The sequence below is a fragment of the Anolis sagrei genome, chromosome 4 (genome assembly GCF_037176765.1).
Source record: "Anolis sagrei isolate rAnoSag1 chromosome 4, rAnoSag1.mat, whole genome shotgun sequence".
NCBI classification, from domain to species: Eukaryota; Metazoa; Chordata; class Lepidosauria; order Squamata; family Dactyloidae; genus Anolis; species Anolis sagrei.
Window position 1 is genome coordinate 55,435,865 of NC_090024.1, and position 27,875 is coordinate 55,463,739.

A 27,875-nucleotide genomic window follows, 5' to 3' on the forward strand; every position below is an offset into this window, starting at 1 on the left:
AGCTCCAGCTGCTTCCGCGGGCACGCGTCAAGCAAACAAGCCGCGCCTCGAGCCCGCCTCCCGCGCGCACCTGTTTCCTCTCTTTCTGCAGTCGAGGCGCCGAGGGACCAGGAGAGCGTGCGCTGCGGACGGGCACGCGCCGAGCGACGAAGCGGAGCCCTGCTCGCCGCCTCTGCCTCGCGCTGGGAAGCCGGGCTTGGGAGCGCGCGCCTGCCCTAACCCCTCCCTCCCTCCCTCCCGCCAGCCAGAGAGAGAAGCTGCGCAAGGAGGAGATGCCGCCGCGGCCGCCTTGGCTCGGAGGCCCGGTCTGCCATGGTGGCCTCCGGGCTAGGGAGACCCCACACCTTCGCCGGCGGCCCTAGAGCCCGCCCCCCGCCCCTTCTGGATGCCGGGCCTGCCGCTTTCTGGGGCTCCCGCGGCCCCCTCCCTATTGCCAGCTCTCCTCCTCCTCCTCCTCCTCAGCCCTTGCCCTCCTCAGCCATGAGCCCCTCCCTCCCTGGGCTGGCCCTGCTGCTGCTCCTCTTCTTCTTCCCGGGGCCCTGATCTCCCGGTGGCTCTGCTTGGGTCGCCTTGGGCCCCCTTCCTGCCCCTGAGCCACCGAAGGAGCGAAAGGAAGGCCCGGCAGGCTGCGGAGGAAGGAGGATGCCGCTCTTCAGGAAGGCGCGGCGGGTCTCCAACCGCTCCATTTTCGCCTTCCTCTTCTTCTTCTCCTTCTCCTCCTCTTGCCTCTATTTCATCTATGTGGCTCCTGGGATAGGTAAGAAGAAGAAGGGGAGGAAAAGGGAACCCTCCCTCCCTCCCTCCTCTCCCCTCCCCTCCCTCGGTGGGTGGGACCCAAGTCGGTAAATCGGCCTCAAGGACAAGGACAAGCCTCCACATCCTTTTGCTTCTTCCACATGTATGGTTCGGAAGCTCTTTCCACACAGCCACATTGAACTGGAGTGTATGGCAATGTAGACTCAGGTAACCCAGTGCAAGGATTATCTGCCTTGATGTTCTGAAGCCTTCCACACAGCTGAACATTATTTATGTGTTTTGAACTGGAATATATATATTTATTTATTTCCAGTATTTCTGCCCCTCTTTCTCAACCTCCGAAGGGGGATTCAGGATGGCTTACATTTGGCACAATTTGATGCCATTAAATATAACAAAGCAATATAACAACAATTAAAACAATAAATAGACATTAATTAAAACAATACAAATGTATTAACTGCTGTATCACCATTCCAGTCAAATTATATATCCAAAGCGCTATTTATGCCTGCTGTCCAAAAGTCTGATCCCAGAACCACGACTTCAATTTCTTCCTAAAAGACAGGAGGGATGAAGCCGATCTTACCTTGTTGGGAAGTGAGTTCCACAGGCTGGGGGCTGCAGCTGAGAAGGCCCTGTCTCTCTCTCTCCCCCCCCCCCCCCATGATCTTAAACTGCAAGGTGGGATGTAGAGGGAGATGCGTTCAGACAAGTAAGCTGGGCCAGAATGGTATAGAGCTTTATAGGTCAAAACTAGCAATTTGAATTGAGTTCAGAAGTGGATTGGCAGCCAGTGGAGCTGACATAACAAGGGGGTGGTGTGTTCCCTGTATGTCGCTCCAGTTAGTAATCTATATGGCAGCGAGGACTCAGACAAACCTGTTCAAAGCAGATATTATGGGATTTTCAGCCTTGATATTCTGGTTTATGTGGCTGTGTGAAAAGGCCCCCAGTTCAAAGCCGATATTGAGGATTATCTGCCATGATATTCTGAATCCGCTTCCACACAGCTGAATACAAACCCACATTATTTGCTTTGAACTGGAATGTATGGCAGTGTGGACTCAGGGCCCTTTCACACAGCCATATAACCCAGAATATCAAGGCAGAAAATCCCACAATATCTACATTGAACTGGATTATCAGAGTCCACGCTGACATATCCACTTCAATGTGGATTTTATACAACTGTGTGGAAGGGGCCTCAGATAACTGAGAGCCCTTCTACATAGTCCCAGAATATCAAGGCAGAAAATCCCACATTATCTGAGTGTGGACTCAGATAACCTAGTTCAAAGCAGATAATGTGGGGTTTCCTGCCTTGATATTCTGGGATATAGGGCTGTGTGGAGGACCCTCAGGTGAGCATCTTAGCACCCCTTTAACTACCATGGCTCCATTCTGTGGGATCCTGAGAGTTGCTCTTTGGTGCGGCATCCACATGCTTTGGCAAAGGAAACTACAACTCCCATGATTCCATAGTAATGATCCATGGCAGTTCAAGTGGTGCCAATGTACAATGGAGATGCCTCCCTGCATCTCTCTCCATCAGGTCAGTGATCTTCATTGGGAAAAACAGGCACGGTTATGAGGTTATGGAAGGTGATGCAAATGTCTGTTAAGGCTGCTTTGGCACATGCAAGTCATCCTCAGGTCTTATTGTCTGTGAACTTATGAGCAGTTATTTTTTCAGTGCTATAAAATTATTATAAAGGGTGGGATTATTATTATTATTATTAGCCTTATAATCTCACTTTTTTCTCCAGACAGAGACCCAAATGCAGCTCACAACCCTAAAAACTGCACAATTTCAAAATCTACATATTAAAATAGAATTTAATGTTACACTTACCATATTTTTTTCATTCTATAGCACACTATTTTCACCACAGGCTTCCTTTTGCCTCACCAGAGCCCCCACCTTCTCAAAACAAATGTGAAGTAGAAATGGTGAAATTCTTCCATGGCCCCTGATTGTTGGGAGAATGGGAGGAAAGTAAACTTTAGGAGTCTCAAAAAGAGCCTTGGTCTTCCAGCAGTGGCTATATTTATGTATTTTCTTGGAGAGGTAATTACAAAGGGGTGAGACCAGGCATCATCTTTGTTGCCACCTGTACAGCAAAGTGTTCATCAGAGTCTAGGAAGCAAGGTCACAAGCATTAATTTCAGTTCCCAGGCTTTTTAACAGGACTATGAATTGTTTTTAATCTGTTCCCATTCTACTCATTACTGTTAAAGGCAGGACAATCACAATAAATTGGGAATAGGAATGAATAGGTAGTCCATGCTCTTGTTACATCCTGAATAGATTACTGCAACACGCTCTATATGAGGTTGCCTTTGAAGATTACTCGGAAGCTTCAACTAGTCCAATGGAGTACAGAGAGCACACAACTTCCTTGTTATGCCAGCTCCACTGGCTGCCAGTCTGCTGCCGAGCACAATTCAAAGTTCTAAATGATTCTGGCCCAGCTTACCTGTCTAAACATATTTCCCTCTATGAACCACCTTGGAGGTTAAGATGATCGGGGAAGGCGCAGCTCTCAGTACCACCACCCTTGCAAACATGACTGGTGGGGATGAGAGATAGGGCCTTCTCAGTGGTGGCCCCTCATCTTTGGAACTTCCTCCCCAATGAAATCCTGTCCTTTAGGGGGGAAAAACCTTAAAACATGGTTGTGGGACCAAGCATTCCAGCAGTATATGCAGCAGCAAGAATGAGAGTGATTTTGTATGACTAACAATGGACTGACCTTGGATTATGAATTTGAATTTGCATAATTTTAAAATGGATGTTCTAATAATTGATGTTTTAACTGTTTTTAACTATCATTGTTCATTTATAATTTATGTGTTGGCATCGAATGGTTGCCTGTTGTGAAGCTGCCCTGATTCCCCCTCTGGGGGTGGGAAGGATAGGGTACAAACATGTGAAACAAACAAATAAATATGCAGTCACAGTTATTAGGAAGAATGGTGGTATTATTTACCATCTTTCTAGCTAATGGAGTTCAGTCATTCTTTAGTATGATTTTATAGAATAGCTCTATGGTGAAATAACCTGCAGTATGGTCTCCCTGTTTGCGAAAACCGACAATATCCTGAAGTAGATTCATTACAGTGTAATATACATTGATACTGTGGACTGCCAAAATGATAAATGAATGGGGTGAAAAGAAACAACATAAAGAGTGAGTACTAGAGCGCAGCCGCAGCAGGGTAAAATTAGCCAAATTTAAATTTAAAAAATCTGTTTATAATGCTAATTGTGGTTTTTTAAGCAAATTTGAATTAAACTTTGACCATTAAAATGTAACTAGTTGATATGACCATCATCATCTACATATACTTTGACAGATTTGACCAGGACAGTGCATTTCCCACCCAGCCCAACAAATAGTTGGGACATGTAAAATACATACAATGCATTACCTACCCAACTAAAAAGACACTATCAAAAATGTAATGGACTTCCTCTCATAAAGTCACACAGTAACACTATGTTGAGATTCTTTGTGTCAAAAAGTAGCACCAGGTATATATAAAAAACCAAAAATGAAACCAAAGGGGAAAACAGTCAGATTTGGCAACAATGTTCTTCTTGTTTTGTATTGAGCTCATATATTTCTTGAAGCGGGTGCTGCATAAACTTAAAATTCTATTAGCTCATGAAAGAAATACAGTACAATCCTCTTATCCACAGGATCAATACTCGTTGTTTCATTTACCTGTTTCTGAAAAAATATGTAATCTCTAGATGTTTTCTAGCTCCTCCAGGTAAATCTATGATATACTTTGGCCAGAAATTGATCATGGAGTCAGGCTGAAGCATCTAGAGCTGCCTAGAAAGGTGTACTTGAGGCATTTCCTAGGTCAACCAGAATGGCTCCATAGTATGCTTTGGCAGAAGTCATTTGTTCAGTAGCGCTATTCCTCAAAGTGTTACATTTCCATGAAAAGTCATGGAACATATCCCCTCAGGTGTGGAGGTCACACTTTATCTGAGGAGGTGGTGATCAATACAGAAATATTGAAATTTGGAGCCTTTGTGAAAGTACTCCCTTTTGCAAAACTTGAAAAAAACCCCTAATATAGTATACCCATATCATGTGTAACAGGTGAAGGAACATGTTTCAGGTGTGCTTTCATTGTGTATTTCACTATGGCAGAAGGCTGGTAGATGGCCTTGTAGGGCTGTATCCACATTACAAAATTATAGCTGTTTAACACTATATTAACTGTCATGGCTCAATGCTATTGACTTCTGGGAGGTATAGTTTTGTCAGATATTTACCATTCTTTGTCAGAGCATTCTGGTGCCACAACTAACTAAAAACCTCATATGATGAAACCATGACAGAGTGGTGTCAGATTGCTATAATTCTGCAATGTGAGTGGTCTCTTGGTTGGGCAGGCTTGAGAGCAGAAAATAATGCACTTTGTCCTGGGGCTATGTTGCTCCAGATGTTTCAGGGTCCATTGTGAGTTCATTCTAAAGGGGAAGAGTGTGTGCCAGCTGTGCCTAGGGCCTAAATGACTTCAGGTGAATGGCAAGTTAGGGTTGGAGCTGCTCAGCCTTGCTTCCTGGAGAGAAAGAGGAGAGGTATCACATTGGCTATGATGCCCAAGCCCTGAGTGCCACATACCTAAGTCCCAACAGCTTGTGTTTAAATTATAGTTATAGTCATGTTACGTGGATCACTAGCTATTTCCAGCACTCAGAAATCACACCATCAACATCCTTTTTCTCTCACTGACATACTATTCCATACAGTCCTTTCATAAAAAGGGAACATGAACTATGTAACCTAATAGCTGAAAGTGGAAGATAGGTGTAGGAATATGAAACATGCTTTAGACAGTTAATAGATGTGCAACAGAAGGGTTGCAATGTGTCGCAGAACTAGTAAAAAGCAAATAGAACTTGATTTAAAGGAGAGGACTAGGTGAAACAGGTCTCTTGGACTTCATCACACTAGAGAAAGGCTTCTCCCTAAAATACAAACCCCAAAATTCTGCAGGAGGCAGAAACCAGATTTTAAGTGGATTTTTTCTCTAGTGTAATGGATGATTTTTAAAAAGCTGAGAAAGGCAAAGGGGGCTTGATGCTAACCTGAATAGGACCTCTTTATCAGCTGGAGCTAATCTGCTATGTTAAATTTGCTTGTACTACCACTATCATAAACTAGCTATGTGTTGTCAATGGAGACTGACAGGCATTTTGCATTATTACCTATGACATGACATCATAGTACTAGTAAGGTGATGTTGAGAAGCAGGGGCTTATTCTTTATAAGCTATTCTTCTGCCTGGCATTTAAGAACTTTTGGATGTTTACTTTCAGGTGGTCTATGAGCTGCATATAGCCCCCAGACCCCACTTTTGACATCCCTTACTCCCTGCATATCTTTTATAACCCAATAACTTCTCTTTTAAAGAGAAAATGATGTGTTGGGGTAGCTTTGCCTGGAAACCATGTAGAACATTTCAGAAAAGCAAGAAAAAAATGAATGTGAAAACAACCGAACCTCCATGACACCTGTAGAGTCCCACCCCCTTCCCCAACATGAAAATAGTTATTTTAGGCCCCTTCCACACAGCTGTATAAAATTGACATTGAACTGATTATACAGCAGCGTGGACTCAGATAACCCAGTTCAAAGCAGATATTGTGGATTATCTACCTTGAAATTCTGGGTTTTATGGCTGTGTGGAAGGGTCCTTAGTCACAATCCTTCCCATTTTGAGAGAAACAGAAAGGAAAACAATGTAATGTTCTGCCCTGGGGTGAAATTGACCACCAGTCCCATACATTTACCTACTTCAGTTAACTTGATTGGTTTCTCTTTACAGCTATATGACAGATTTTTTTTTTTTTGTATTTGGACATACCTAATAAAGAAGAATAGATATTCAAAGCGTGTAATAGACTTTCACTTATGTCAATCATGGTGAAGGTTTGTGTTAGGAAATTAAACATTTTTACTGTGATGATTTTTTGTATAATGTTAAGGTTATTTTTTTTCCCTTTGAATCTGGAGCTTGTTCTGGCATTGAGAACCTGTTTTCCAGTCTTTTGAAATAGATTTTTAAGATGTTATGGTATGGAAGTGAGGATTGCATCCTTCCTGTTTCTGGCCATGGTTACTTTCATAGGTTTATTATCAGCATTCTCAAGTAATATTTATTTGTACTATTTTTGCAGTCAAAATGTATTTCACAGTATTTTGTATCACAGTATTTTTTCAGTGGTAAGGCACTATTGATTGTAAGGCACATCCTTATTTCAGTACTCCCACCAAAAATACCTCCCTGTGAATCTATGAAGTGCCTCATTTTGAGGATGTTTATATAGGAAAAAGTGCATCTTGGAATTGAAAAAATAAAATACGATCCTGAGTTATGCCACTGTCATCTACAAGTAGGTGGCCACATTCATCAGGAAAATGTGTTTTTTTTCCAAGGGGACTGATCTTGATCTGTAGAGGTAACAAACCCAGCCTGTTTTCAGATATTGGGGGTGTTTCATGAGATTATACTTTGCAAAAGCAGAGCTTTCTACTTGCATCGTTTTTTGACAGATGGCCAATGTTTCGTTATTGATCACCTTTTAGGTCTCAGAGAGAGACAGGTGCAGGAGCTATAAGTAATTAATTTGTTTTGGGTTGGGGAATCAAATAAGGTTTAAGCTTGCAGCTAAGAGTGTTATGCATATTAATAAGAGAAATGACTCATTTATGTTGTTTGGAATTTTCTACATTTCATCTCCACATTTTTCTTTAGACTTCACAAGTACCTTCATTTTGTACATGAATTTGATTTCACTGTGTTAATTCTTCCTAAAAATAGAAAGATTATATGATTCATCTGATTATCATTAAAACCTTGCATTTTCAGTGTTAAATTCAAGTTGAAGCTAATTCTGGTTCTGTCTTTCTCTCAACAGCAAACACATATTTATTTATGGTACAGGCACGAGGTTTAATGCTGAAAGAAAATGTGAAGACAATAGGACATATGATCAGATTGTACACTAATAAAAATACTACAGTTAATGGTACAGGTAAGACTGTAATAAGTTTAAGTTTTTTTAAAACAGGAAAGCTTAGAGAAGACAATGATGCTGGGGAAAATGGAAGGAAAAGGGAAGAGGGGACCAACCAAGAGCAAGATGGATGGATGGCATCCTCGAAGTCACTGGTTTGACTCTGAAGGAGCTGGGGGTGGTGATGGCTAACAGGGAGCACTGACGTGGGCCGGTCCATGAGGCAAAGAAGCAACTGAATGAATAAACAACAACATTTTTAGTATCAAATCTAAAGTAGGGGTGAGCAGAATGTGACCCTCCAGATGTTGGACTGCAAATCTCAGAATTCCTCACCATTGGCTATGCTGGCTAGAGTAGATGGGACTTATGGTTCAACAATATTTTGAGTGTTGTACTTTTACCAATCTAAATTTAACTAAGAAACCTCCAAATCTCCAAAAAATAATGCTGTACCACAATCAGATAATTAACATACATAAACATCATGTGTCTTTGTTAAAAATTCATGAAGCAGACTTCATTTAAAATGTTATAAGAATACGTTGTTTCTTGTGTTTTTTTCTATTAAGATTATCCTGAAGCCAACAATACAAGCGATAGCCTTGCTCAAACTGTGATGTACCTTCCTGAAAATTTCACTTATTCTCCTTTCCTACCTTGCCCAGAAAAGCTACCCTACATGAGTAAGTTGAAATGGTTTGTATACTTCAAATTGTTTTGAAATAGGCTTTTTCAATGGCCCCTTCCACACAGCTGAATAAAATCCCATATATTCTGCTTTGAACTGGGTTATATGGCAGTGTGGACTCAGTCAGATAACCCAGTTCAAAGCAGATATTGTGGGATTTTATGCTTTGATATTCTGGCTTATATGGCTGTGTGGAAGGGCCCAATGTGATACTTAAACATCTTTACATTGAAAAAAGAAAAAGAAAGCAAGGGTATTTTTTTCTTTTCAAAAAGTTCTTTGAGTTCACATAACTTTCTGATCTCATTGTTTTAATGCAACAGTATACATCAGATCTGACATGTCAGCACTGAAAGCCATTGCCTGAACAATATAGTGGTTAGAAAGTGTATTTAGCAGAATGTATACCACTGTTATATGTCTTTTGTGTTTTGTATACTTTTTCTTACAAATCTTTCTGCACACATATATCACAGACACATACATCCTGAATTTTTGTAATGTATTCTACACAGGAAACTTCATCTGGTCCATAATGTTAAGTGGGGCTGGCTATAGGGAACACAACAGCTCACTGGCTGCTGTTCTGTTTTGGATCACAATTTAAAGTATTTGTTTTGACGTGTAAAGTGCTATATGGCTTATGTCTGGGATCTTTGGTAGGACATATCTTCTCATATGAACCTGAGATTTTCTGGGAAGTCTCTTCTCTGACTTTTACTACTATCACAGATAATAATGGGAACACAGGAAACCGCCTTCGCTGTAAGTTGTCTTGACTGCCAGGGCATGAAAAAAGGCAGGGTGATGATGATGTGCAGAAAATGCCTTAAACCGACTGGATTGGACACTCAGCTGATTGAACACACATATGTAGAGCAGAGTGCACTAGCACATACTAAGTACTTTTTTTGTTCAAAAAGGCAAATATTAAAGATGTCTAGCACAAAATCCGCTGAAGCTTTTTTAAACATTTGACACTGATTACCTGCTCTGAAATGATTACAAAGTCTTCATATTTCATGTGTTTGTATAAAAACATGAACATTGCTGTACAATTTTGTTTTTAAAAGAAAGTCAGAGATTGGGAAGGTTGAATTTCTGAATGTTGATTCAGATTTAGAATTTAATTAGATTAGATTAGGTTAAACTCTATCCAAATTGGAGCTGAACTCAAATAGGGCTTACAGTCCTCGTTTTAATTATGGGAAGAATTCTGAATCAGAATTAATACTTTATGTTTTCCTACCTAGGAGGCCTTATTGATGCCAATATGAGTGAAATTAGTTTGGATGAAATTCAGCAGATGTTTGCAAAAGATTTAGACATTGAACCAGGTGGTCACTGGAAGCCAAAAGATTGTGAACCACGCTGGAAGGTGAAGTGTTACTTTAATTTTTGCTGACTTGTTTACAATTTCTTAGTATCAAAAACTAAGTATTTCTTAGTATAAAAAACTAACATTTCCTTAGTATTGAACTTGCTTTTGTAATATTGAAACATATTTTCAAAATAATACAAAACATTTCTTGAATATATGTATACGTTCTTTGCATCATTGTTCTATCTAAACATGAAGCATACTATGAATTGTTACACATCTAATGTATGCAAAAATTCTAAAGTCTCAGGGAAAACCTACAAATATAACCATAACCAAGTTTACAATCTAACCACAGAAACCAAAGAGGAGATAAATTAATGAAGGAGGAAACTGACCACACACCAAAATAGAACATATTAGTAATCATAGACAATTGGATAGCAGAAGTAGGAAAGAAAACAGAACCAAGCATTGTAGGAGAATATGGCCTAGGATCAAGAACTGAAATAGAGCATGGATGAGTCAACAGTTTTCATTGCTAACACTCTATTCATGTAACTAAAGAGGCAACTATGTTTATGGATATCATCTGATGAGCAATATAGAAATTAGATTAGGCTACATAATTGGAAGCAGAAAAAAGAGAAGCTCTATTCTTTCTGGAAAAACAAGACCAGGAGCCGATTGTGCCACACACTGTAAACTGTTAATACCTGTATCAAACATTAGAGTAAAGCTAAAGAAAAGAAAGGTAAAATGCTGACCTGCACATTTTTGCATACACATATTAACACACACACCTCTCAAAAGAGAACAAAATCAAAAGGCAGCACTGCCTTTTCCAGATACTGATACCAACAAACTTTGAAAAAGTTTTAAAAATGAAGGCAACCGGGGGTGTGTGTGTGTGTGTATGTGTGTGTGTGTTATTGCATAGCATCAAGTGTCTTAATGTATGCAGCTGCATAATATATATAAACGATTAAAGATATACCGATAAAGGAGCTACCTCACCATAGTCAGATCAATTCTATAATCTAATTGACCACTCAACAAACTGGTGGATTGAGATGGTCAGTCTTACCAGTAGATAGAATCATAGAGTTGGAAAAGACCATACGGGTTATCTAGTCCAACCTCCTGCCATGCAGGAAAAGCACAATCAAAGTACCCCTGACAGATGGCCATTCAGCTTCTTTTTAAAAGCTTCCAAGTAAGGAGATGGGCCATTAACCAGAATCCGTTCTTTGTGTTGTGCTAAGGCTCCAATACCTGTTACCATTAAAGCTCTGGCCATGTTGTATCCTTCAAACATTGCAAAGTAGGTTATTGAATCCCATCTTCATCGTTTTATCTTGGTTTGCCTGTCCTACAACTTAATTGCCTGCCCTACAATTAAATACTGCATTGTATGTTGTAAATCTACTTCCTCATCACATTGCTTTTGAAAGTCTGCCCCTTCCCCCATTTTATATCCAAATACTATAAAATATTTTTCTTCAGATATAAAAAATGTAAAAATCCACAAAAATAAACATAATATCTAAAATTATTGAATATTTAATACAGTGAAAGCAAAACAAGTGTCAGTTTCTTTGTTTAATTTGAATTGAATTACAAAACCTTAGCACTACTACTATATGTGGGTTTACCAGGCTTTCCATTTTTAAAGGTTGCAATATTGATACCTTTCCGCAATCGCCATGAACATCTTCCAATATTTTTTCGACATGTGATACCAATGTTACAAAAACAGAGGCTGGAATTTGCTTTTTATGTCGTTGAGCAGGTAAGATATTTTCTTTTTCTTTCGATTCAGAATTATTGAAAATTCATCATTATATAGATGTAGAAGGATTAAAATCCAACACAGAAAATATTGGAGTTAAACATGTGTTTCTTCTGTTTTCCTGTTTCGGTAAGACTGGAGGCCAACCTTTTAACCGAGCAATGCTTTTTAATATTGGCTTCAAAGAAGCCATGAAGGATGATGATTGGGACTGTATAATCTTTCATGATGTGGATCACTTGCCTGAAAATGATAGAAATTATTATGGTTGTGGAGAAATGCCACGTCATTTTGCTGCAAAACTGGACAAATATATGTACATGTAAGTAACAAACTCACATTGTAATGTGTGGAAAGGTCCTATGTATTTGATTTTTTTTTGCCTAACATGTTTTGACAAATAGAAAATCATCATAGTAACACATCTTAGATGATATCTAACATTAAAAGTCTCATGCCTAAAGTGACCAATGAACATATGTACCTTTGCTCCCCTTGTCTGAGAACCTGTCTCCTGGCTTTATCCTTGGTACTAACCATCTTTGAAGCTTTGGGTTCCGTTTTCTCCCAGTCTCTGATTTACTTCTGTGACTGTCTTCTGATGCCCATTTTTCCTCCCAGCTTTTGATTTATCTTTGGACTACTTCTTACCAGGGCCGTAGCTAGAAATTTTTTTTGGGGAGGGTTGAAAATTTCGGGGGGGGATTGAAAATTTCAAGGTGGGGGGAGTTGAAACCTGCCTCCTAGCTCAGCAGGGGGGCAGAGCAGCCTTCAATAGCCTGCAGCTCCGCCCCTGTCAACCACCTCCACCAAGTCTGGCCTCCTTAATGAGAGCATTCAACACCTCCCCCCCCAACTTGGTTGCTTCGCTACATCAGCTATTGCTGCACGTAATGACAGTGTGAATAAATTGTCAATATTTGCTTGAGTTAGTGCTTGCAGTTCTGGAGGGACTCTTAATTTTTTGCGTCTCATAGACTTAGCATGGGGATTTGGTTAACCAGTTAAAATTCATGAGTAAACCAGGTTTATTTTTTTTAACCTGAAAAATGGGGGGGGGGGTTGAACCCCTAACCCCCCCCCCCCTCGCTACAGGCCTGCTTCTTACCAGAATGCAATTCCCTTTCACTTTTACTTTCTCCTAGCATTTGTAAATTGTATTGATCTTATATGACATGTGTGGGGTGATACAACATTCAAATGGTATGACTGAAAAGCAAAATAATGTAAAAGCGGCAATTTAGACCTACATACCAGTCTGATTTTCACATCTCCTTTGCTCTTGTGAACAATAGATTTCAATGTCATATCCCACTGTTTTTAAAAGTTTCCGTAGTTACAGGATCAGCAATTCCTTATGAATATGGATCAGCAATTCCTTGTCTATTTCACAAAGCTTTATATTTACTGATTAATCCTTAATCCAGCCATTTGAAAATACAGAGTATTTTAATGCATGATATTTCTATGAAATGTGTTTTTGTAGCAATAACTATAGTTCTGTTTATTGTACACCCCTTCAACAAATATTTGAGACCACTTATCTTAAATATTTTGCTTGTATATTCAGGTGAATTAGCTGTATCTCAGGGCCCTTCCATACAGCCCTATATCCCAGAATATTAAGACAGAAAATCCCACATTATCTGAGTGTGGACTCAGATAACCCAGTTCAAGGCAGATATCATGGGATTTTCTGCCTTGATATTCTGGGGTTTAGAGCTGTGTGGAAGGACCCTGGTCATTGGAAGTTCTTGTGAGAAGAGAGATGTGCTAAACAAAAATTCTACTCTAATTTTCAGTCTTCCGTACAATGAATTCTTTGGTGGTGTAAGTGGACTAACGTCTGAGCAATTCAAAAAAATCAATGGATTTCCTAATGCCTTTTGGGGATGGGGTGGAGAGGATGATGATCTTTGGAACAGGTGAGTATTCACAGACAAAGTACAACGAGTTTTTAAATATAAATAGCTTTGACGCTACAGGATCTCACAGAAGTATTCAATCCTTATAGTCTTTTCCACATTCTGTTCTTTTGTGGCACAGTAAAACTATTTTGCCATCTTTCCAATGTTTGCTATTTTTTGAATCTCAAGTTGTAATAATCCTAGTTGAATCCATTTTAGTTCCAGGTTGTAACACAACAAATTGGGGAAACTTAGAAGGGGGTTGTCTGCAAAGCTTTGTATTGTAGCACCCTGATGAAGATGAAATCATGAGAGAGAACTCTGATGGTTTGCCTAGCTTTGAGAGGATCTATTGCACATGAGTCCAGAAGCCAGATTGTTTAAAAATATAATTGCATGGTGATATATATGTAAAGATTTTATCATCAGCATTTTTAAATAAGTAGTCTGGCTTTGGTGATATTCACTGTTTTCTTTTTTGTCGATTTTTTAAAAAAGACAGTACTGACCTATGAAATAATCTCATAATATGATTGATGCAGTTTCTGTTCATTAAGCAGCAGCATATCTATAACATATTTTCTCCCCCACACTGGTGAGAAAGCAAGCCAGGAAAGGAGGCTTTAAGAACTTCTGTCTCCCAGCTACACCCTGCTATCAGCCTGCCTGCAAGAACAGGAGAGGGTTAGCGTCCTGGCTGTATCTCCCCCACACTGTGAGAAAGCAAGCCAGGAAAGGAGGCTTTAAGAACTTCTGTCTCCCAGCTACACCCTGCTATCAGCCTGCCTGCAAGAACAGGAGAGGGTCAGCGTCCTGGCTGTATCTCCCCCACACTATATGTCATTCTGCATTGTCCTGGTGTATCATCTGTGGAAAGCCATCCCTTTACTCTAACACTGAGAGATTTTGGGACTTCCTTCAGGACTTCCTTCGGGACTTCCTGGTTTGGCTGCCCCGCTGCCTCGCTCCGGCGCTGGGTTACCTGGCCCCCAGGGCTGTGGTTACCGCTGCCGAGCGGCTCTACCGGCGTTGCTATCGTGCGGGTGCGCTGTTGGTTGCTCCGGGCTGCTTGGCCTCCTAGGCGGCGGACCCCTTTGCGTTGGCTGACTGCTGCTCTGGCTGGCGCCGGGGCCGACTATTCCCCGGGCCCCGCTCCGGCTTGTTTCGGCTGGGTTTCGGCTGGACCGCCGTGGGGCGGCGTCGTGTCGCCATTTTGGGCTCCATCTCGCCGGCCTCGATACGCTGCCGCAGTGCGCTGCTGCTGCGGCGCGGCTCCTCCGACTCTGCTGCTCCGTGGCTGCTTCGCTGCCGCTCCGGGTCGCTTGGCTCTCTGGGTGCCGGGCTCCCATCATCCCGGCTGACTGCTGTTTGGGCTGACGCTCGTTACCGGCGGGCTTCCAGGCTCCGCTCCGGCTGTCTTGGCTGGACCACTGTGGGGCGGCGCCGCGGCGCCATTTTGGGACTTGACTCGCGGCCAGCTCTTCTAGTGCTCTGGCTTCAACGCGCTGCCGCCATTTTGAGGCCCGGTCTGCCCCTCCAGGGTCCCAACCAGCCCTTCCAATGCTCGGGCTTATGCCCTCCAGCAGGCCCTGGAAGTAATCCACCTCCGATAGGCAACAGTCGGCCGGCTCCTCCTGTTTCCCTCGGCGTTTTCTGGCGCAGGAAAGGCCAGCCATTCATCGCGGCCCAGCCCCCAATCGATCTGGAGTCTCATCGGGCCTGTTGGGGCCCACCGCGCCGCACTCCTCCTTCTCGCCGATTAGGGAGAGGGAGAGGGAGAGAGGGAAGCAAGGGACAAGGCCCAGAGACTACCATCGGGCTGGCCAAGCCCCATCGCTCTGCGCCTCCTTCCGGCTGACCCAGAGGAAGGAGAGAAGGAAGCAAGGCCCAGCGGCTCCCTACTGTGGCGGATTGGTTGTGTTGTCATCATTGTGTTGTTATCATTGTGCTGTTATCATTGTGCTGTTCAGATTGATTGTGTTGACCGTTGTTGTGACGCTGCTATCTTGTGCTGAACGTGCTTTATTGTTACGTCTCAGGCCTGTCCTCTCATGACTCAGGGTTGTCTCCATTGCGGATTACCATCTGCTCTGTTAAGATCATCTTTACCCGAGACGGCCAAGAAGACCCGGAGACCTGGCCCTGGGTGCCGGCTTGTTGTTCCACGGGCCCAAGGGACCTAGGCCCTTCGGGACGAATTGTCTGTCTTGACTGAGTAGTTGTGAACTATTTATAGCAGGCAGTCGTTGCATACTGAGCACGTTAGAACCATCTCAGCCTATTTTGCCCAGGTCACCTTAATCTAAGCACTTTAGTCTTGCTAAACCTTATATCATTACCATATCTTTCCACCACCTATTGAAAACTGCCGCCATCGCATGTGATCTCCAACATCTCACTTGCCAACCATCAATTTCCGGAGAACTGTGTTGACCATCTTTGGGCCCCAGTATTTTGGCAATTGGGCATCTCGTTGCTTCCAATTTCAGATAGAATCTTAGATAGACTGTGTTGACCATCGCTTTTAATTCCGTCTGTATTGATCTTTGATTGAGTGGACCATCCTTTGTTTATTGCTAATTGTTGATTAATTTAACTCCATGACCAGTTGGTTACCTTGTGCACTTTACTAATTGTTGATCTTGCACTTTATGCCATTAGCACTTTAAACGACTTTTTGGTGCATTTAGCCAACCACAGCACTTTAACCTTGATTGTATAGCTAGTACTGATGCAGGCCTCCATGACGCATTTTAGTTAACACCTTGGGTTATTAAGCCATCGCATTTATATTGTTGTTCTATTGCATTGTGTTAAAACACCATCCGTAATTTTAACAGCGTAATCCCTGCTCTAACTGTGTGTAACTTCTACCACCCATGCTTCCATCTGCTCCTTGGCAGCTGTTGACTTGGCTGCTAATTGTATATGTGGGTAAGGAAAAATGGAATAGTGCGAGGGATCTTGAATATAGCTTAACGGGACTGAAGAACACTTGGAAGGATAAGCTATGGCAAAATGCAATTATAACATGTTATGTAAGCCATAACGATCCCTGGTTTATTAATATAAGCACCAAAAGCGTCATGGAGGAGGGAGAGGCTTCCGTTAACCGAGGAGCCCCCATAGAAGTCGTGGTGGGGAAGGGGAGATACGGGAAAAGGAGACCTTTAATTCGGCCTAGGGAACGTGGAACAACTTTAGTAATCCCAAATCGGTCTCCTGATACGGTAAGTAGGTGTAACCAGGATGGCGGTCCCTCGGGATTGAAAGTGGTGCTGTTGAACGCCAGATCTGTCAACGGCAAAACAACTGTCATCCAGGATTTAATCTTGGATGAGCGGGCAGATCTGGCGTGCATCACGGAGACCTGGCTGGACGAAGCTGGAGGTGTAAATCTGACCCAGCTTTGTCCACCCGGGTTCTCTGTGCAGCATCAACCGAGATCCGGAGGGCGGGGAGGCGGGGTTGCAGTTGTCTATAGAGATTCTATTCCTCTGACCAGGACCCCCATCCCGCAGTCAACAAATTTTGAATGCGTCCACCTGGGGGTGGGTGACCGGGACAGATTAGGGATTCTGTTAGTGTACCGTCCACCTCGCTGCACTACAGTCTCCCTACCTGAGCTAGCGGGGGTAGTCTCGGACCTGGCATTGGAGTCCCAGCGGCTGCTTGTGCTGGGGGACTTCAATGTCCATGCTGAGGCTGCCCTAACGGGAGCGGCTCAGGACTTCATGTCTACCATGGCGACCATGGGTCTGTCCCAACAAGTATCTGGCCCCACCCACAGTGCTGGACATACATTGGACTTGGTTTTCTGTCAGGGATGGGAGGAAGGTGGCGGTGTCGAGGAGTTATCCATCTCTCCGTTGCCATGGACCGACCACTTCCTGGTCAGCTTTAGACTTACTGCGCCCCCTAACCTCCGCAGAGGTGGAGGACCTATTAAATTGGTCCGCCCCAGGAGGCTTATGGATCCGGAAGGATTCCTGACGGCTCTTGGGGATTTTCCCGCCACCGCGGTTGGTGATCCTGTTGATACCCTGGTCGCTCTCTGGAATGGGGAGATGACCAGGGCAATAGACACGATCGCTCCAGAACGTCCCCTCTCAAGTAGCCGATCTAAACCGGCCCCTTGGTTTACTGAGGAGCTGGCGGTGTTGAAGCGAAAGAAGAGGGAACTAGAGAGCGTGTGGCGTTCGGATCCGAGCGAGTCAAACCGAACACGGTTTGTGGCCTTTTTAAGGTCATATGCCGCGGCAATAAGAGCCGCTAAGAAAACTTTCTTCGCGGCCACTATTGCGTCTGCAAAGAACCGTCCGGCTGAACTGTTCCGAGTTGTCAGAGGCCTTTTGAAACCCACCACTCAGGATGGGTGCCCTGATGACTCGGCTGCTCGCTGTGAAGCTTTTGCTCGGTTCTTCGCAGACAAAGTCGCTTTGATCCGCTCTGGACTGGACGCCGCATTAACGGCAGTCTCTGAGGATGTAACACGAGCATCTGCTTGTCCGATTTTGATGGATTCATTTCAATTGGTTCAAACTGAGGATGTGGACAAGGTGCTTGGAGGAATGAGAACTACCACATGCATCCTAGACCCCTGCCCATCCTGGCTTCTAAAGGAGGCCAGAGGGGGATTGGCCGAGTGGGTTAAGGTGGTGGTTAATGCCTCCCTTCGGGAAGGCATTTTTCCAGCCAGCTTAAAGCAAGCTGTGATAAAACCGCTGTTGAAGAAGCCATCACTGGACCCCACTCAATTGGTAAACTATCGGCCTGTTTCCAATCTTCCCTTTTTGGGCAAAGTCATGGAACGTGTGGTGGCCTCACAACTCCAGGCATTCTTGGTAGACACGGATTATCTAGATCCGGCACAGTCTGGCTTTAGGCCGGGACATGGTACCGAGACAGCCTTGGTCGCCTTAGTGGATGATCTCCGTCGGGAGCTCGACAGGGGGAGTGTGTCCCTGTTGGTGCTACTCGACCTCTCAGCGGCCTTCGATACCGTCGACCACGGTATCCTTCTGGGACGCCTCGCGGGAATGGGTCTCGGAGGTACTGCTCTGCAGTGGCTCCGGTCATTCCTCGAGGGTCGGTCTCAGAAGGTGTCACTGGGGGACTCCTGCTCTACCCCACAACCTTTGTCTTGTGGGGTTCCTCAGGGTTCAATACTGTCCCCCATGTTGTTTAACATCTACATGAAGCCGCTGGGTGAGATCATCCGGAGTTTCGGGGTGCGGTGTCATCTGTACGCAGATGATGTCCAACTCTGTCACTCCTTTCCACCTGCTACTAAGGAGGCTGTCGAAGTCCTGAACCGGTGCTTAGCCGCTGTGACGGTCTGGATGGGGGCGAACAAATTGAAATTGAATCCAGACAAGACAGAGGTGCTCCTGGTCAGTTGCAAGGCCGAACAGGGTATAGGGTTACAGCCTGTGTTAGACGGGGTCGCACTCCCCCTGAAGACACAGGTTCGCAGTTTGGGTGTGATCCTGGACTCATCGCTGAGCCTGGAGCCCCAGGTTTCGGCGGTGACCAGGGGAGCATTCGCACAGTTAAGACTCGTGCGCCAACTGCGACCGTACCTTGGGAAGTCTGACTTGGCCACGGTAGTCCACGCTCTGGTTACATCCCGTCTTGATTACTGCAACGCTCTCTACGTGGGGTTGCCTTTGAAGACGGCCCGGAAGCTCCAACTAGTCCAACGGGCGGCAGCCATGGTATTAACAGGGGCTGGGCGCAGGGAGCACACAACTCCTCTGCTGTACCAGCTTCACTGGCTACCGATTAGCTACCGAGCCCAATTCAAAGTGCTGGTTTTGACCTTTAAAGCCCTAAACGGTTCTGGCCCTACATACCTATCTGAACGTATCTCGGCCTATCAGCCCACCAGGACCCTTAGATCTTCAGGAGAAGCCCTTCTCTCTATCCCACCTGCTTCACAGGTGCGGCTCGTGGGAACGAGAGATAGGGCCTTTTCTGTGGTGGCCCCCCGGCTTTGGAATGCCCTCCCTACTGAATTAAGGTCAGCCACTTCGCTAATGGCATTTAGGAAAAAACTAAAAACCTGGATGTTTGAGCAAGTCTTCAATTGACCTTCGTCGTGATGTTTTATCTGACCATGGATTAGCAATCAAGACAACGAATTGGATGACGATTTTAACTATGAGATGTCCCGATCTGTATTGGTGGCCCAATGCTGCGTATGTTTTTTGTATGTATTCTTAATTTTAATTTTATATGCTTAAGTGAATTGTATATTTTAACATTGTATATTTTAACATGTTGTAAACCGCAATGAGTCGCCGCATAGGCTGAGATATTAGCGGTATACAAGCATACCAAATAAATAAATAAATAAATAAATAAATATTAAGAATTTCCTTGTCTACTTTTGATACGAAAAATGCCAAAACACGATGTAAGCAATACAAGCATCTTTAGATTTCAGATTTCATCTGCTGGCTAGCTGTTTTCCTTCTTTCAGCTGCTGTGTTAATTTGAGCAAATTAAGAATATTTGCCAAAGTTTTTGGCTATGTGTTTCCTTCACTATATCATAGAATAGGCATGTGAACTTCAGTATAATTTAAGAGCAAGTGTTATCATCATCTGAGCAAGGGATCCAGGGTTTCTTCTGCCCCTTGCACAATATTTTAAAAAGAAAGAAAAAAAGATATATATATTTTCAGTGGTCAAAAATCAGCAGATAGCAATTCTAGACATTTGATCATTCAAGAAATTTGGGGGTTGATTTTTGTCTTCCATAGCAGAACAGTTAGACTATGTCTTATTGAAAATAATCTCTATTGCCCTACAAATAATTGTACCAGAAATGCCACTTATAATTTGCATGCACAAGATTTTTATTCATTTGTGCATATAAACTTTTTATGTAAAAAACTTTGCAAATGTAAGTTTTCTAATATAAACCAACTGTTTGGTCATAGGGTTCATTATGGAGGGTACAATGTAACAAGACCAGAAGGAGAACTAGGGAAGTATAAATCTATTCCTCATCACCACAGAGGAGAAGTTCAGTTCCTAGGACGGTAAGAAAAAATGTCTGAATATCACAAAACTTAACAATTTCATTGTCAGTATTGTCTCCCATGTTGTTTAACTTCTACATGAAACCACTGGGTGAAATCATCCAGAGTTTTGGAGTTTGATGCCATTTGTATGTATATGATGTTCAACTCTATCACTCCTTTCCACCTGCTACTAAGGAGGCTGTTCAGGTCCTGAACTGGTGCTTGTAAGCTGTGACAGTCTAAATCAGGGGTCCTCAAACTAAGGCCCGGGGGCTGGATGCGGCCCTCCAAGGTCATTTACCTGGCCCTCGCTCAGGGTCAACCTAAGTATGAAACTACTTGAAAGCACACAACAACAACAACAATCCTATCTCATCAGCCAAAATCAGACCCACACTTTCCATAGACATACTAATATGTTTATATTTGTTAAAATTGTTCTTAATTTTAATTATTGTATTTTTTATAAATAAGATATGTGCAGTGTGCATAGGAATTCATTCATTATTTTTTTCGAATTATAATTTGGCCCGCCAACAGTTTGAGGGACTGTGACCTGGCCCTCTGTTTAAAAAGTTTGTGGACCCCTGGTCTAAATGAAGGTGAACAAATTGAAACTGAATCCCAGCAAGACAGAGGTTCTCCTGGTCAGTTGCAAGGTCAAACTGGGCATAGGATTACAGCCTTTGCTGGACTGGGTCACATTCCCCCTGAAGACACAAGTGCGCAGCTTGGGTGTTCTCCTGGATTTATTGCTCTGCCTGAAACTCCAGGTTTTGGCGGTGACCAGGGGAGCATTTGCACAATTAAAACTTGTGTGCCAGTTGTGCTCATAACTTGGGAAGTCAGACTTGGCCATGGTAGTCCACACTCTTGTTACTTCCTGAATAGAATACAGCAATGTGCTCAATTTGGGGTTGCCTTTGAAGACTGTTCAGAACCTTCAAGTGGTCCAACAGGCAGCAGCCAGGTTCCTCCCCGAAGTGGCGTACAGGGAACATACAACCCCCCTGATATGTCAAATTAACTGGCTCTCAGTATGCTACCGAGCACAATTCAAAGTGCTGGCTTTAGTTTATAAAGCCCTAAATGGTTCTTGCCTAGCTTACCTGTCCGAATGTATCTCCCTCTATGAACCATTGTGGAGATTAAGATCTTCTGGGGAAGCCCCAATCTCGGTCTGGGGAAGCCCCAATCTCGGTCCCACCTCCTTTGCAAGTGCTGTTGGTAGAGACAAGAGACAGGGCCTTCTCAGTGGTGGCTCCTGGAGAACTCCCTCCCCAGTAATATTCGATCAGCTCCTTCCCTCCTAACCTTCAGAAAGAAAGTAAAAACATGGCTATGAGTCCAAGCTTTTGGGGAATAACTGCAGGGCAATAAATGAATGTAGAATCTATATAATGACAAGTGGAATGGCTCTGTATTGTGACCTTAGATTGTGTGATTTTAATAATTGATGTAATTGTTTTAGATGTTTTTAATTCTTTGGTTTTAAACATAAATGTTTATCAACTGTATGTTATTTTTAAGACATTGAATTGTTGCTGAAGTGTGAGAGTACAAATGTGGTAAACAAACAAACCTTCTCTAGGCCAGGAAAGCATAACAGATAAAAAGCTCATACATGGCTTTTTCATATTTAAAACATTTCTGAAGTTGGGCTCCCTCAAGAGAGGGCTACCATTCCTGAGGAAGAACCATATTTAATAATATGTAATAAAATAATAAATATTCAATAAAGTGTTACACAGAGACACCAATGAACAGAGAATTTCAGACCTTTGCTTAAAAAGAATACCATACTGTCCCTCCCTCCAAATACCCCATCCCTTGGTTCCACCCCAGTGTCCACTTGGGTGCAGGACACACCTGGCAAAAGACCCCCCTCCCTTAAAAATGTGAAGTAAAATAGCATTATTTAATAAATTTAATTCAAGCCTGAAAGAAAAAAGAGCAGCATCATGTGTTCCAAAAACACTGGGATCAAAGTAAGGACATATTATTTTGCATATATGGGTGGATGCACAAAGGATTACATTGATTAAAATTCTTGTGTTAGGCATTTTTTTAAAAAAATATTTTTACAGTCAGAATAATCACATGCTTGTTTTCAAGTCTACGTTATCCTGTCTATTTTCAACAGAATGTTCTATAGCTTTTGCTAATGCTTCATACTTTTCCCCTTCACAGCTATAAACTCTTAAGATATTCCCGAGAACGCCAATATATTGATGGGTTGAACAATCTGGTATATACGCCAACTATTCTTGTCATGAGATTGTATACAAATATAACTGTAAACCTTGTACCAGAACTAGCTCCTGTTGAAGATTATTGATGAGGCTGCAGAATGGACATCTGGATGAAAAAAGTATATTACTGAGAAATATGAAGTTAAAGTTTGAAGTGTCATTTCTGATATCTCTAATAACTTTTAAAAAGTGAAATGATTTTCTGACCATATGCCATTTGATTCAAAGAAATCCTAGTGAATGCTTCTTGAATTGTTTACATCATGAAACAAAAAATGTTCAAACCTCATTTTATCATGTTTCCTCAACTGAAACCATGAAGCTTAGTAATAGAAAACAAATCTCTAGTTTATTTAGAAGCCAATAAAAACATTATCTCCTAAAGAATATGCATTCAATGAACTGCAAGAAAGCTGAAGGGTTTTATATTTTATGTAAATATATTGATTATAAATCCATGTGCTTCTGAAAACTATAGCAGTCATGGCTTCTGCATGTGCTTCATAGTAGTTCTGTTCATTTTCTCCAGGATTTTGTCATGATGCATAAGCAGTGGATTCTAGACAGAGATGTTTGGTGAATAATGAAGGACCAATTTATAAGTGTTAATTGGCTATGATTGTAAATTGTTAAGCTAGTTTTGAGCTTTGGGCTTCCCACATAGATATATTACCTTCTGTATATATGATTTCACCGCCAACATTTCTTGGAGTGATATTTTCATTTTTATTCTATTTATTACCATGAGCAATGCCATGATTCTCTTATTATTCTTGAAATAATATTGTTTATGCATATTGCATGTATATTACAGGATCCAATCCATAAAGGATGTTGCATTTCATTATGGTATTTACAATGTACTGGTAGTCTTGGTGTCGGATTTATATCTAAGCATACTGTTAATTATGTGTCTAGATTGCATTTCATAGAGTTTTTAAAAAGCCATATAAGTCGTTTCAAAATCAAAAGATCAAACAGCAAAAGTTTCTTAATGAGAAGATTAATGAGCAGTAAAGAGAACAGATGGTAGTAAAAAGATACTTTATATGAACAGAAAATTCAGAATACAGTAGAGTCTTGCTTATCCAAAATAAACGGGCTGGCAGAACATTGGATAAGCAAAAATGTTGGATAATAAGCAGGGATTAAAGAAAAGACTATTAAATGTTAAATTAGGGTAAAGGTTTCCCCTTACATTAAGTCTAGTTGTGACCAACTCCATTTCTAGGCCAAAGAGCCAGCGTTGTCTGTTGACACCTTCAAGGTCATATTGCCACCATTACCTTCCCGCTGAAGCGGTACCTATTGATCTACAGTATATTCTGGCATATAAGACTACTTTTTAAGCCAAGAAAATCTTCTCAAAAGTCAGGGGTCGTCTTATATGCGGGTGTAGTCTTATGCATGGGAGTCATCTTAACTCTATATTTTAACTGGAAAAGTTGGGGGTCGTCTTATATGCCCAGTCGTCTTATATGCCGGAATATACGGTACTTACATTTGCATGTTTTCAAACTGCTAGGTTGGCAGAAGCTGGGCCTAACAGCAGGAGCTCACCCCACAGCCCAGATTTGAACCGGCAACCTTTTGGTCAGCAAGTTCAGCAGCTCAGCAGTTTAACCCACTGTGTCACCAGGGGGTAGATTTCTGGCAAAAATTGGCATGATAAGAAAAAAACGATGGCAGGGATCTAACAGAAGCTGAAGAGATCAAGAGAAGGTGGTGAGACTATGCAGAAGATCTGTATAGGAAGGATAATAATATCGAGGATAGTTTTGACAATGTGGTGAGTGAATTAAAACCAGACATCCTGAGGAGTGAGGTTGAATGGGCCTTAAGAAGCATTGCTAACAACAAGGCAGCAGGAGATGATGGGATCCCAGCTGAACTGTTTAAAATCTTGAAAGAGGATGCTGTCAAGGTGATTCATGCCATATGCCAGCAAATATGGAAAATACTAGAATGGCCTTCATTCTGGAAAAAATCAACTTATATCCCCATACTAAAAAAGGGAAATGCTAAAGACTGCTCAAGTGGCCCTTATTTCTCAAGCCAGTAATGTAATGCTCAAGATCCTGCAAGGAAGACTCCAGCAATACATGGAGCGAGAGTTGCCAGATGTTCAAGCTGGGTTTAGAAAAGGGAGAGGAACAAGAGACCAAATTGCCAATATTTGCTGAATAATGGAGGAAGGCAGGGAGTTTCAGAAAACCATCTATTTCTGCTTCATTGAGTATTCTAAAGCCTTTGACTGTGTGGATCATAATAAATTGTGGCAAGTTTTTGGTGGTATGGGTATACCAAGTCACCTTGTCTCTCTCCTGAGGAATCTGTATAAGGACCAAGTAGCAACAGTAAGAGCAGACCATGGGACAACAGACTGGTTCAAGATTGGGAAAGGCATATGGCAGGGTTGTATACTCTCACCCAACCTATTCAACTTGTATGCAAAACACATCATGCGATGTGCGGGGCTTGACGAATGCAAGGCTGGGGTTAAAATTGCTGGAAGAAACATTAACAACCTTAGATATGCAGATGATACCACTTTGATGGCCGAAAGCGAGGAGGAGCAGAGGAGCCTTCTAATCAGGGTGAAAGAAGAAAGTGCAAAAGCTGGGTTGCAGCTAAACATAAAAAAACCAAGATTATGGCAACAAGAATGATTGACAACTGGGAAATAGAGGGAGAAAACGTGAAGGCAGTGACAGACTTTGTATTTCTAGGTGCAAAGATTACTGCAGACGCAGACTGCAGCCAGGAAATCAAGAGACGCTTCTTGGGAGGAGAGCAGTGTCAAATCTTGATAAAATAGTGAAGAGTAGAGACATCACACTGTCAATGAAGATCTGCATAGTTAAAGCAATGGTATTCCCCATAGTCACCTATGGAAGTGAGAGCTGGATGATAGGGAAGGTGGAGCAAAGGAACATAGATGCTTTTGAACTGTGGTGTTGGAGGCAAGTTCTGAGAGTGCCTTGGACTGTCAGAAGATCCAATCAGTCCATATTCAGAAAATAAAGCCCGACTGCTCATTGGAGGGAAGGATACTTGAGGCAAAGATGAAGTACTTTGGCCACATCATGAGAAGAAAGGAAAGCTTAGAGAAGACAATGATGCTGGGGAAAATGGAAGGAAAAAGGAAGAGGGGCCAACCAAGGGCAAGATGGATGGATGGCAGCCTTGAAGTGACTGGACTGACCTTGAAGGAGCTGGGGGTGGTGACGGCCGACGTGGGCTGGTCGTGGGCTGGTCTATGAGGTCACGAATAGTCGGAAACGACTGAACGAATTAACAACAAAGCCACCAGGGGGCCTTCAATTACATGATGATTTTACAAATTAAGCACCAAAACATAATGTTTTACAAGAAATCAACCGAAAAAGCAGTTCAGTACATGGTAACGTTATGTAGTAATTACTGTATTTACTAATTTAGCACCAATACATCAAAATGTATTGAAACAGCTGCAGATCCAGGCGGGAGGCAGACTGCATTGGATAACACAGAATGGTGGATGAATGAAGGTTGGATAGACGAGACTCTACTGTACTTGCATTTGACATAACATTATTTTTATTAACTGGAATCCACCAAATTATGAATGTCTCAAAAATGTAATTAGTCCTAAATGTTCCTACTCATTTTGAAAGAAATTATCTTTTACTTTCTGCCACAAACTACATCTGAACACATTGTGAAGATTCTTCCTCTTTCATGGGTTGTTTCCTTGTGTTCAATACTTAAGTTTGTGTACATTCACCAGTTTATATAGAATGAATGAAGATTGCCACAAAGCATCATTTTATTGCGCATTGTTCTTTAATATTATTGTATACTTGTTCAGGTAATTCTATGTGAATGCCATATCCTGTTGTTCAAGTTGAAACACAGGCATTTCAGTACTGAATGTGATTATTTTGCTAATTTGCCTAGATGCAGCAACCCAAATACCAAAGAGTTTCTTCTTTTCCCTTAAACATTAACAGGAAAAACAAACAGATACAAATAAAAACACTATAACTTGGATTAGCACCTCAGCAATGCATTAACACTTTGGGGGCGGTTTATTTTTGTTTCTTCTTTAGAGTGCTGGCATAACATGTAATTGCAAGTAGCTTATTATTAGAACTCAAAAGGGATATATATAATTCAAAATATTTGGCCAAATTATACTGGTATTTGATTGGGAAAGATTTGGCACCTTATAAAATTAAAGATCATAAGTTCTGCACCCACCAACTTGTAGTTTTAAGAGGTTATGACAAATCAGGCTGCCAAAATTTATTTAAATTGGAGTTTAGATTTTCACATGATTTCTTCTTCCCCTTTCCATAAATGTTGTCAACTTATTGCTTATTTTTATATAATTGTGTGCATGTGTGTGTAATATGCCTATAGGCATAAAATTACATTTAACCCCTCCCCCCCAAAACAAACAAACAAACAACCCTTCAAATATGAGGTGCAGTCTTTTCGGCTTGAGCACACTAGATCTTAATATGCCACGTGCCTTCAAAGTAGCTTATGAGTGGAACTAGGGCCATTCATTCTTTAACCATGACCTCTTATTCCAAAACCATTGGCAAGCTAAAGGCTAAAATGGGACACCTTTGGTGAATCTATAGTAACTTGTTAAGATCCCTAGTTCTCTAATTTAGTAACATATGTAGCTTGTAATTTACATGCAAACGATGTGAATTGTTTTTTAAAAAAACTTGCTGCACATCAGAGGAAGTGTACTTAACATTATTTTAGTTTTTCAGGTGTGAGGTGAAATGTTCATTAAGTGCACTGAAATAAATTCTGAGAATTGTATAGAATCATGCTGTGACCTATCATTTGGCTCATTAAAATGTTTGTACTTTTAAAATGTGTTGTCTTTTGAAATACAGTGTCCTAAAGCCTATTGTGAAGTGTTGTTTTTAAGAATAAAATTATTTGTTTTCAAGTGGTTTTGATAAAATACAAACACTTAAGTTCCGTATTCACCTTATGGTCCCACAAAATGTTTGCGGCATGAGCTTTTATGGCATGCACCTGGCTTTATCAAACCTCAGGGGCTCTGTTGCTTC

At 42.0% G+C, this 27,875-nt stretch overlaps 1 protein-coding gene across 1 annotated transcript; it reads left to right on the forward strand.

The window, feature by feature from the left end:
• Nucleotides 1-215: 215 nt before the first annotated feature.
• Nucleotides 216-27,709, forward strand: B4GALT6 (beta-1,4-galactosyltransferase 6). The gene is made up of 9 exons (XM_060775218.2): nt 216-757; nt 7,706-7,822; nt 8,377-8,490; nt 9,749-9,873; nt 11,492-11,608; nt 11,743-11,930; nt 13,411-13,533; nt 20,462-20,563; nt 22,736-27,709. Exons 1-9 carry the CDS (start codon nt 643-645, stop codon nt 22,881-22,883), a joined length of 1,149 nt encoding a protein of 382 aa, XP_060631201.2. The 5' UTR covers nt 216-642; the 3' UTR covers nt 22,884-27,709.
• The last annotated feature ends 166 nt before the right edge of the window (nt 27,710-27,875 follow it).

Excerpts from the sequence above, each read along its gene's own strand:
- B4GALT6 (XM_060775218.2), top strand. The coding sequence starts at position 643 with ATGCCGCTCTTCAGGAAGGCGCGGCGGGTCTCCAACCGCTCCATTTTC. Across the intron at positions 758-7,705 it reads CTATGTGGCTCCTGGGATAG|CAAACACATATTTATTTATG; the intron begins GTAAGAAGAAGA and ends TTCTCTCAACAG. Across the intron at positions 9,874-11,491 it reads ATTGTGAACCACGCTGGAAG|GTTGCAATATTGATACCTTT; the intron begins GTGAAGTGTTAC and ends CCATTTTTAAAG.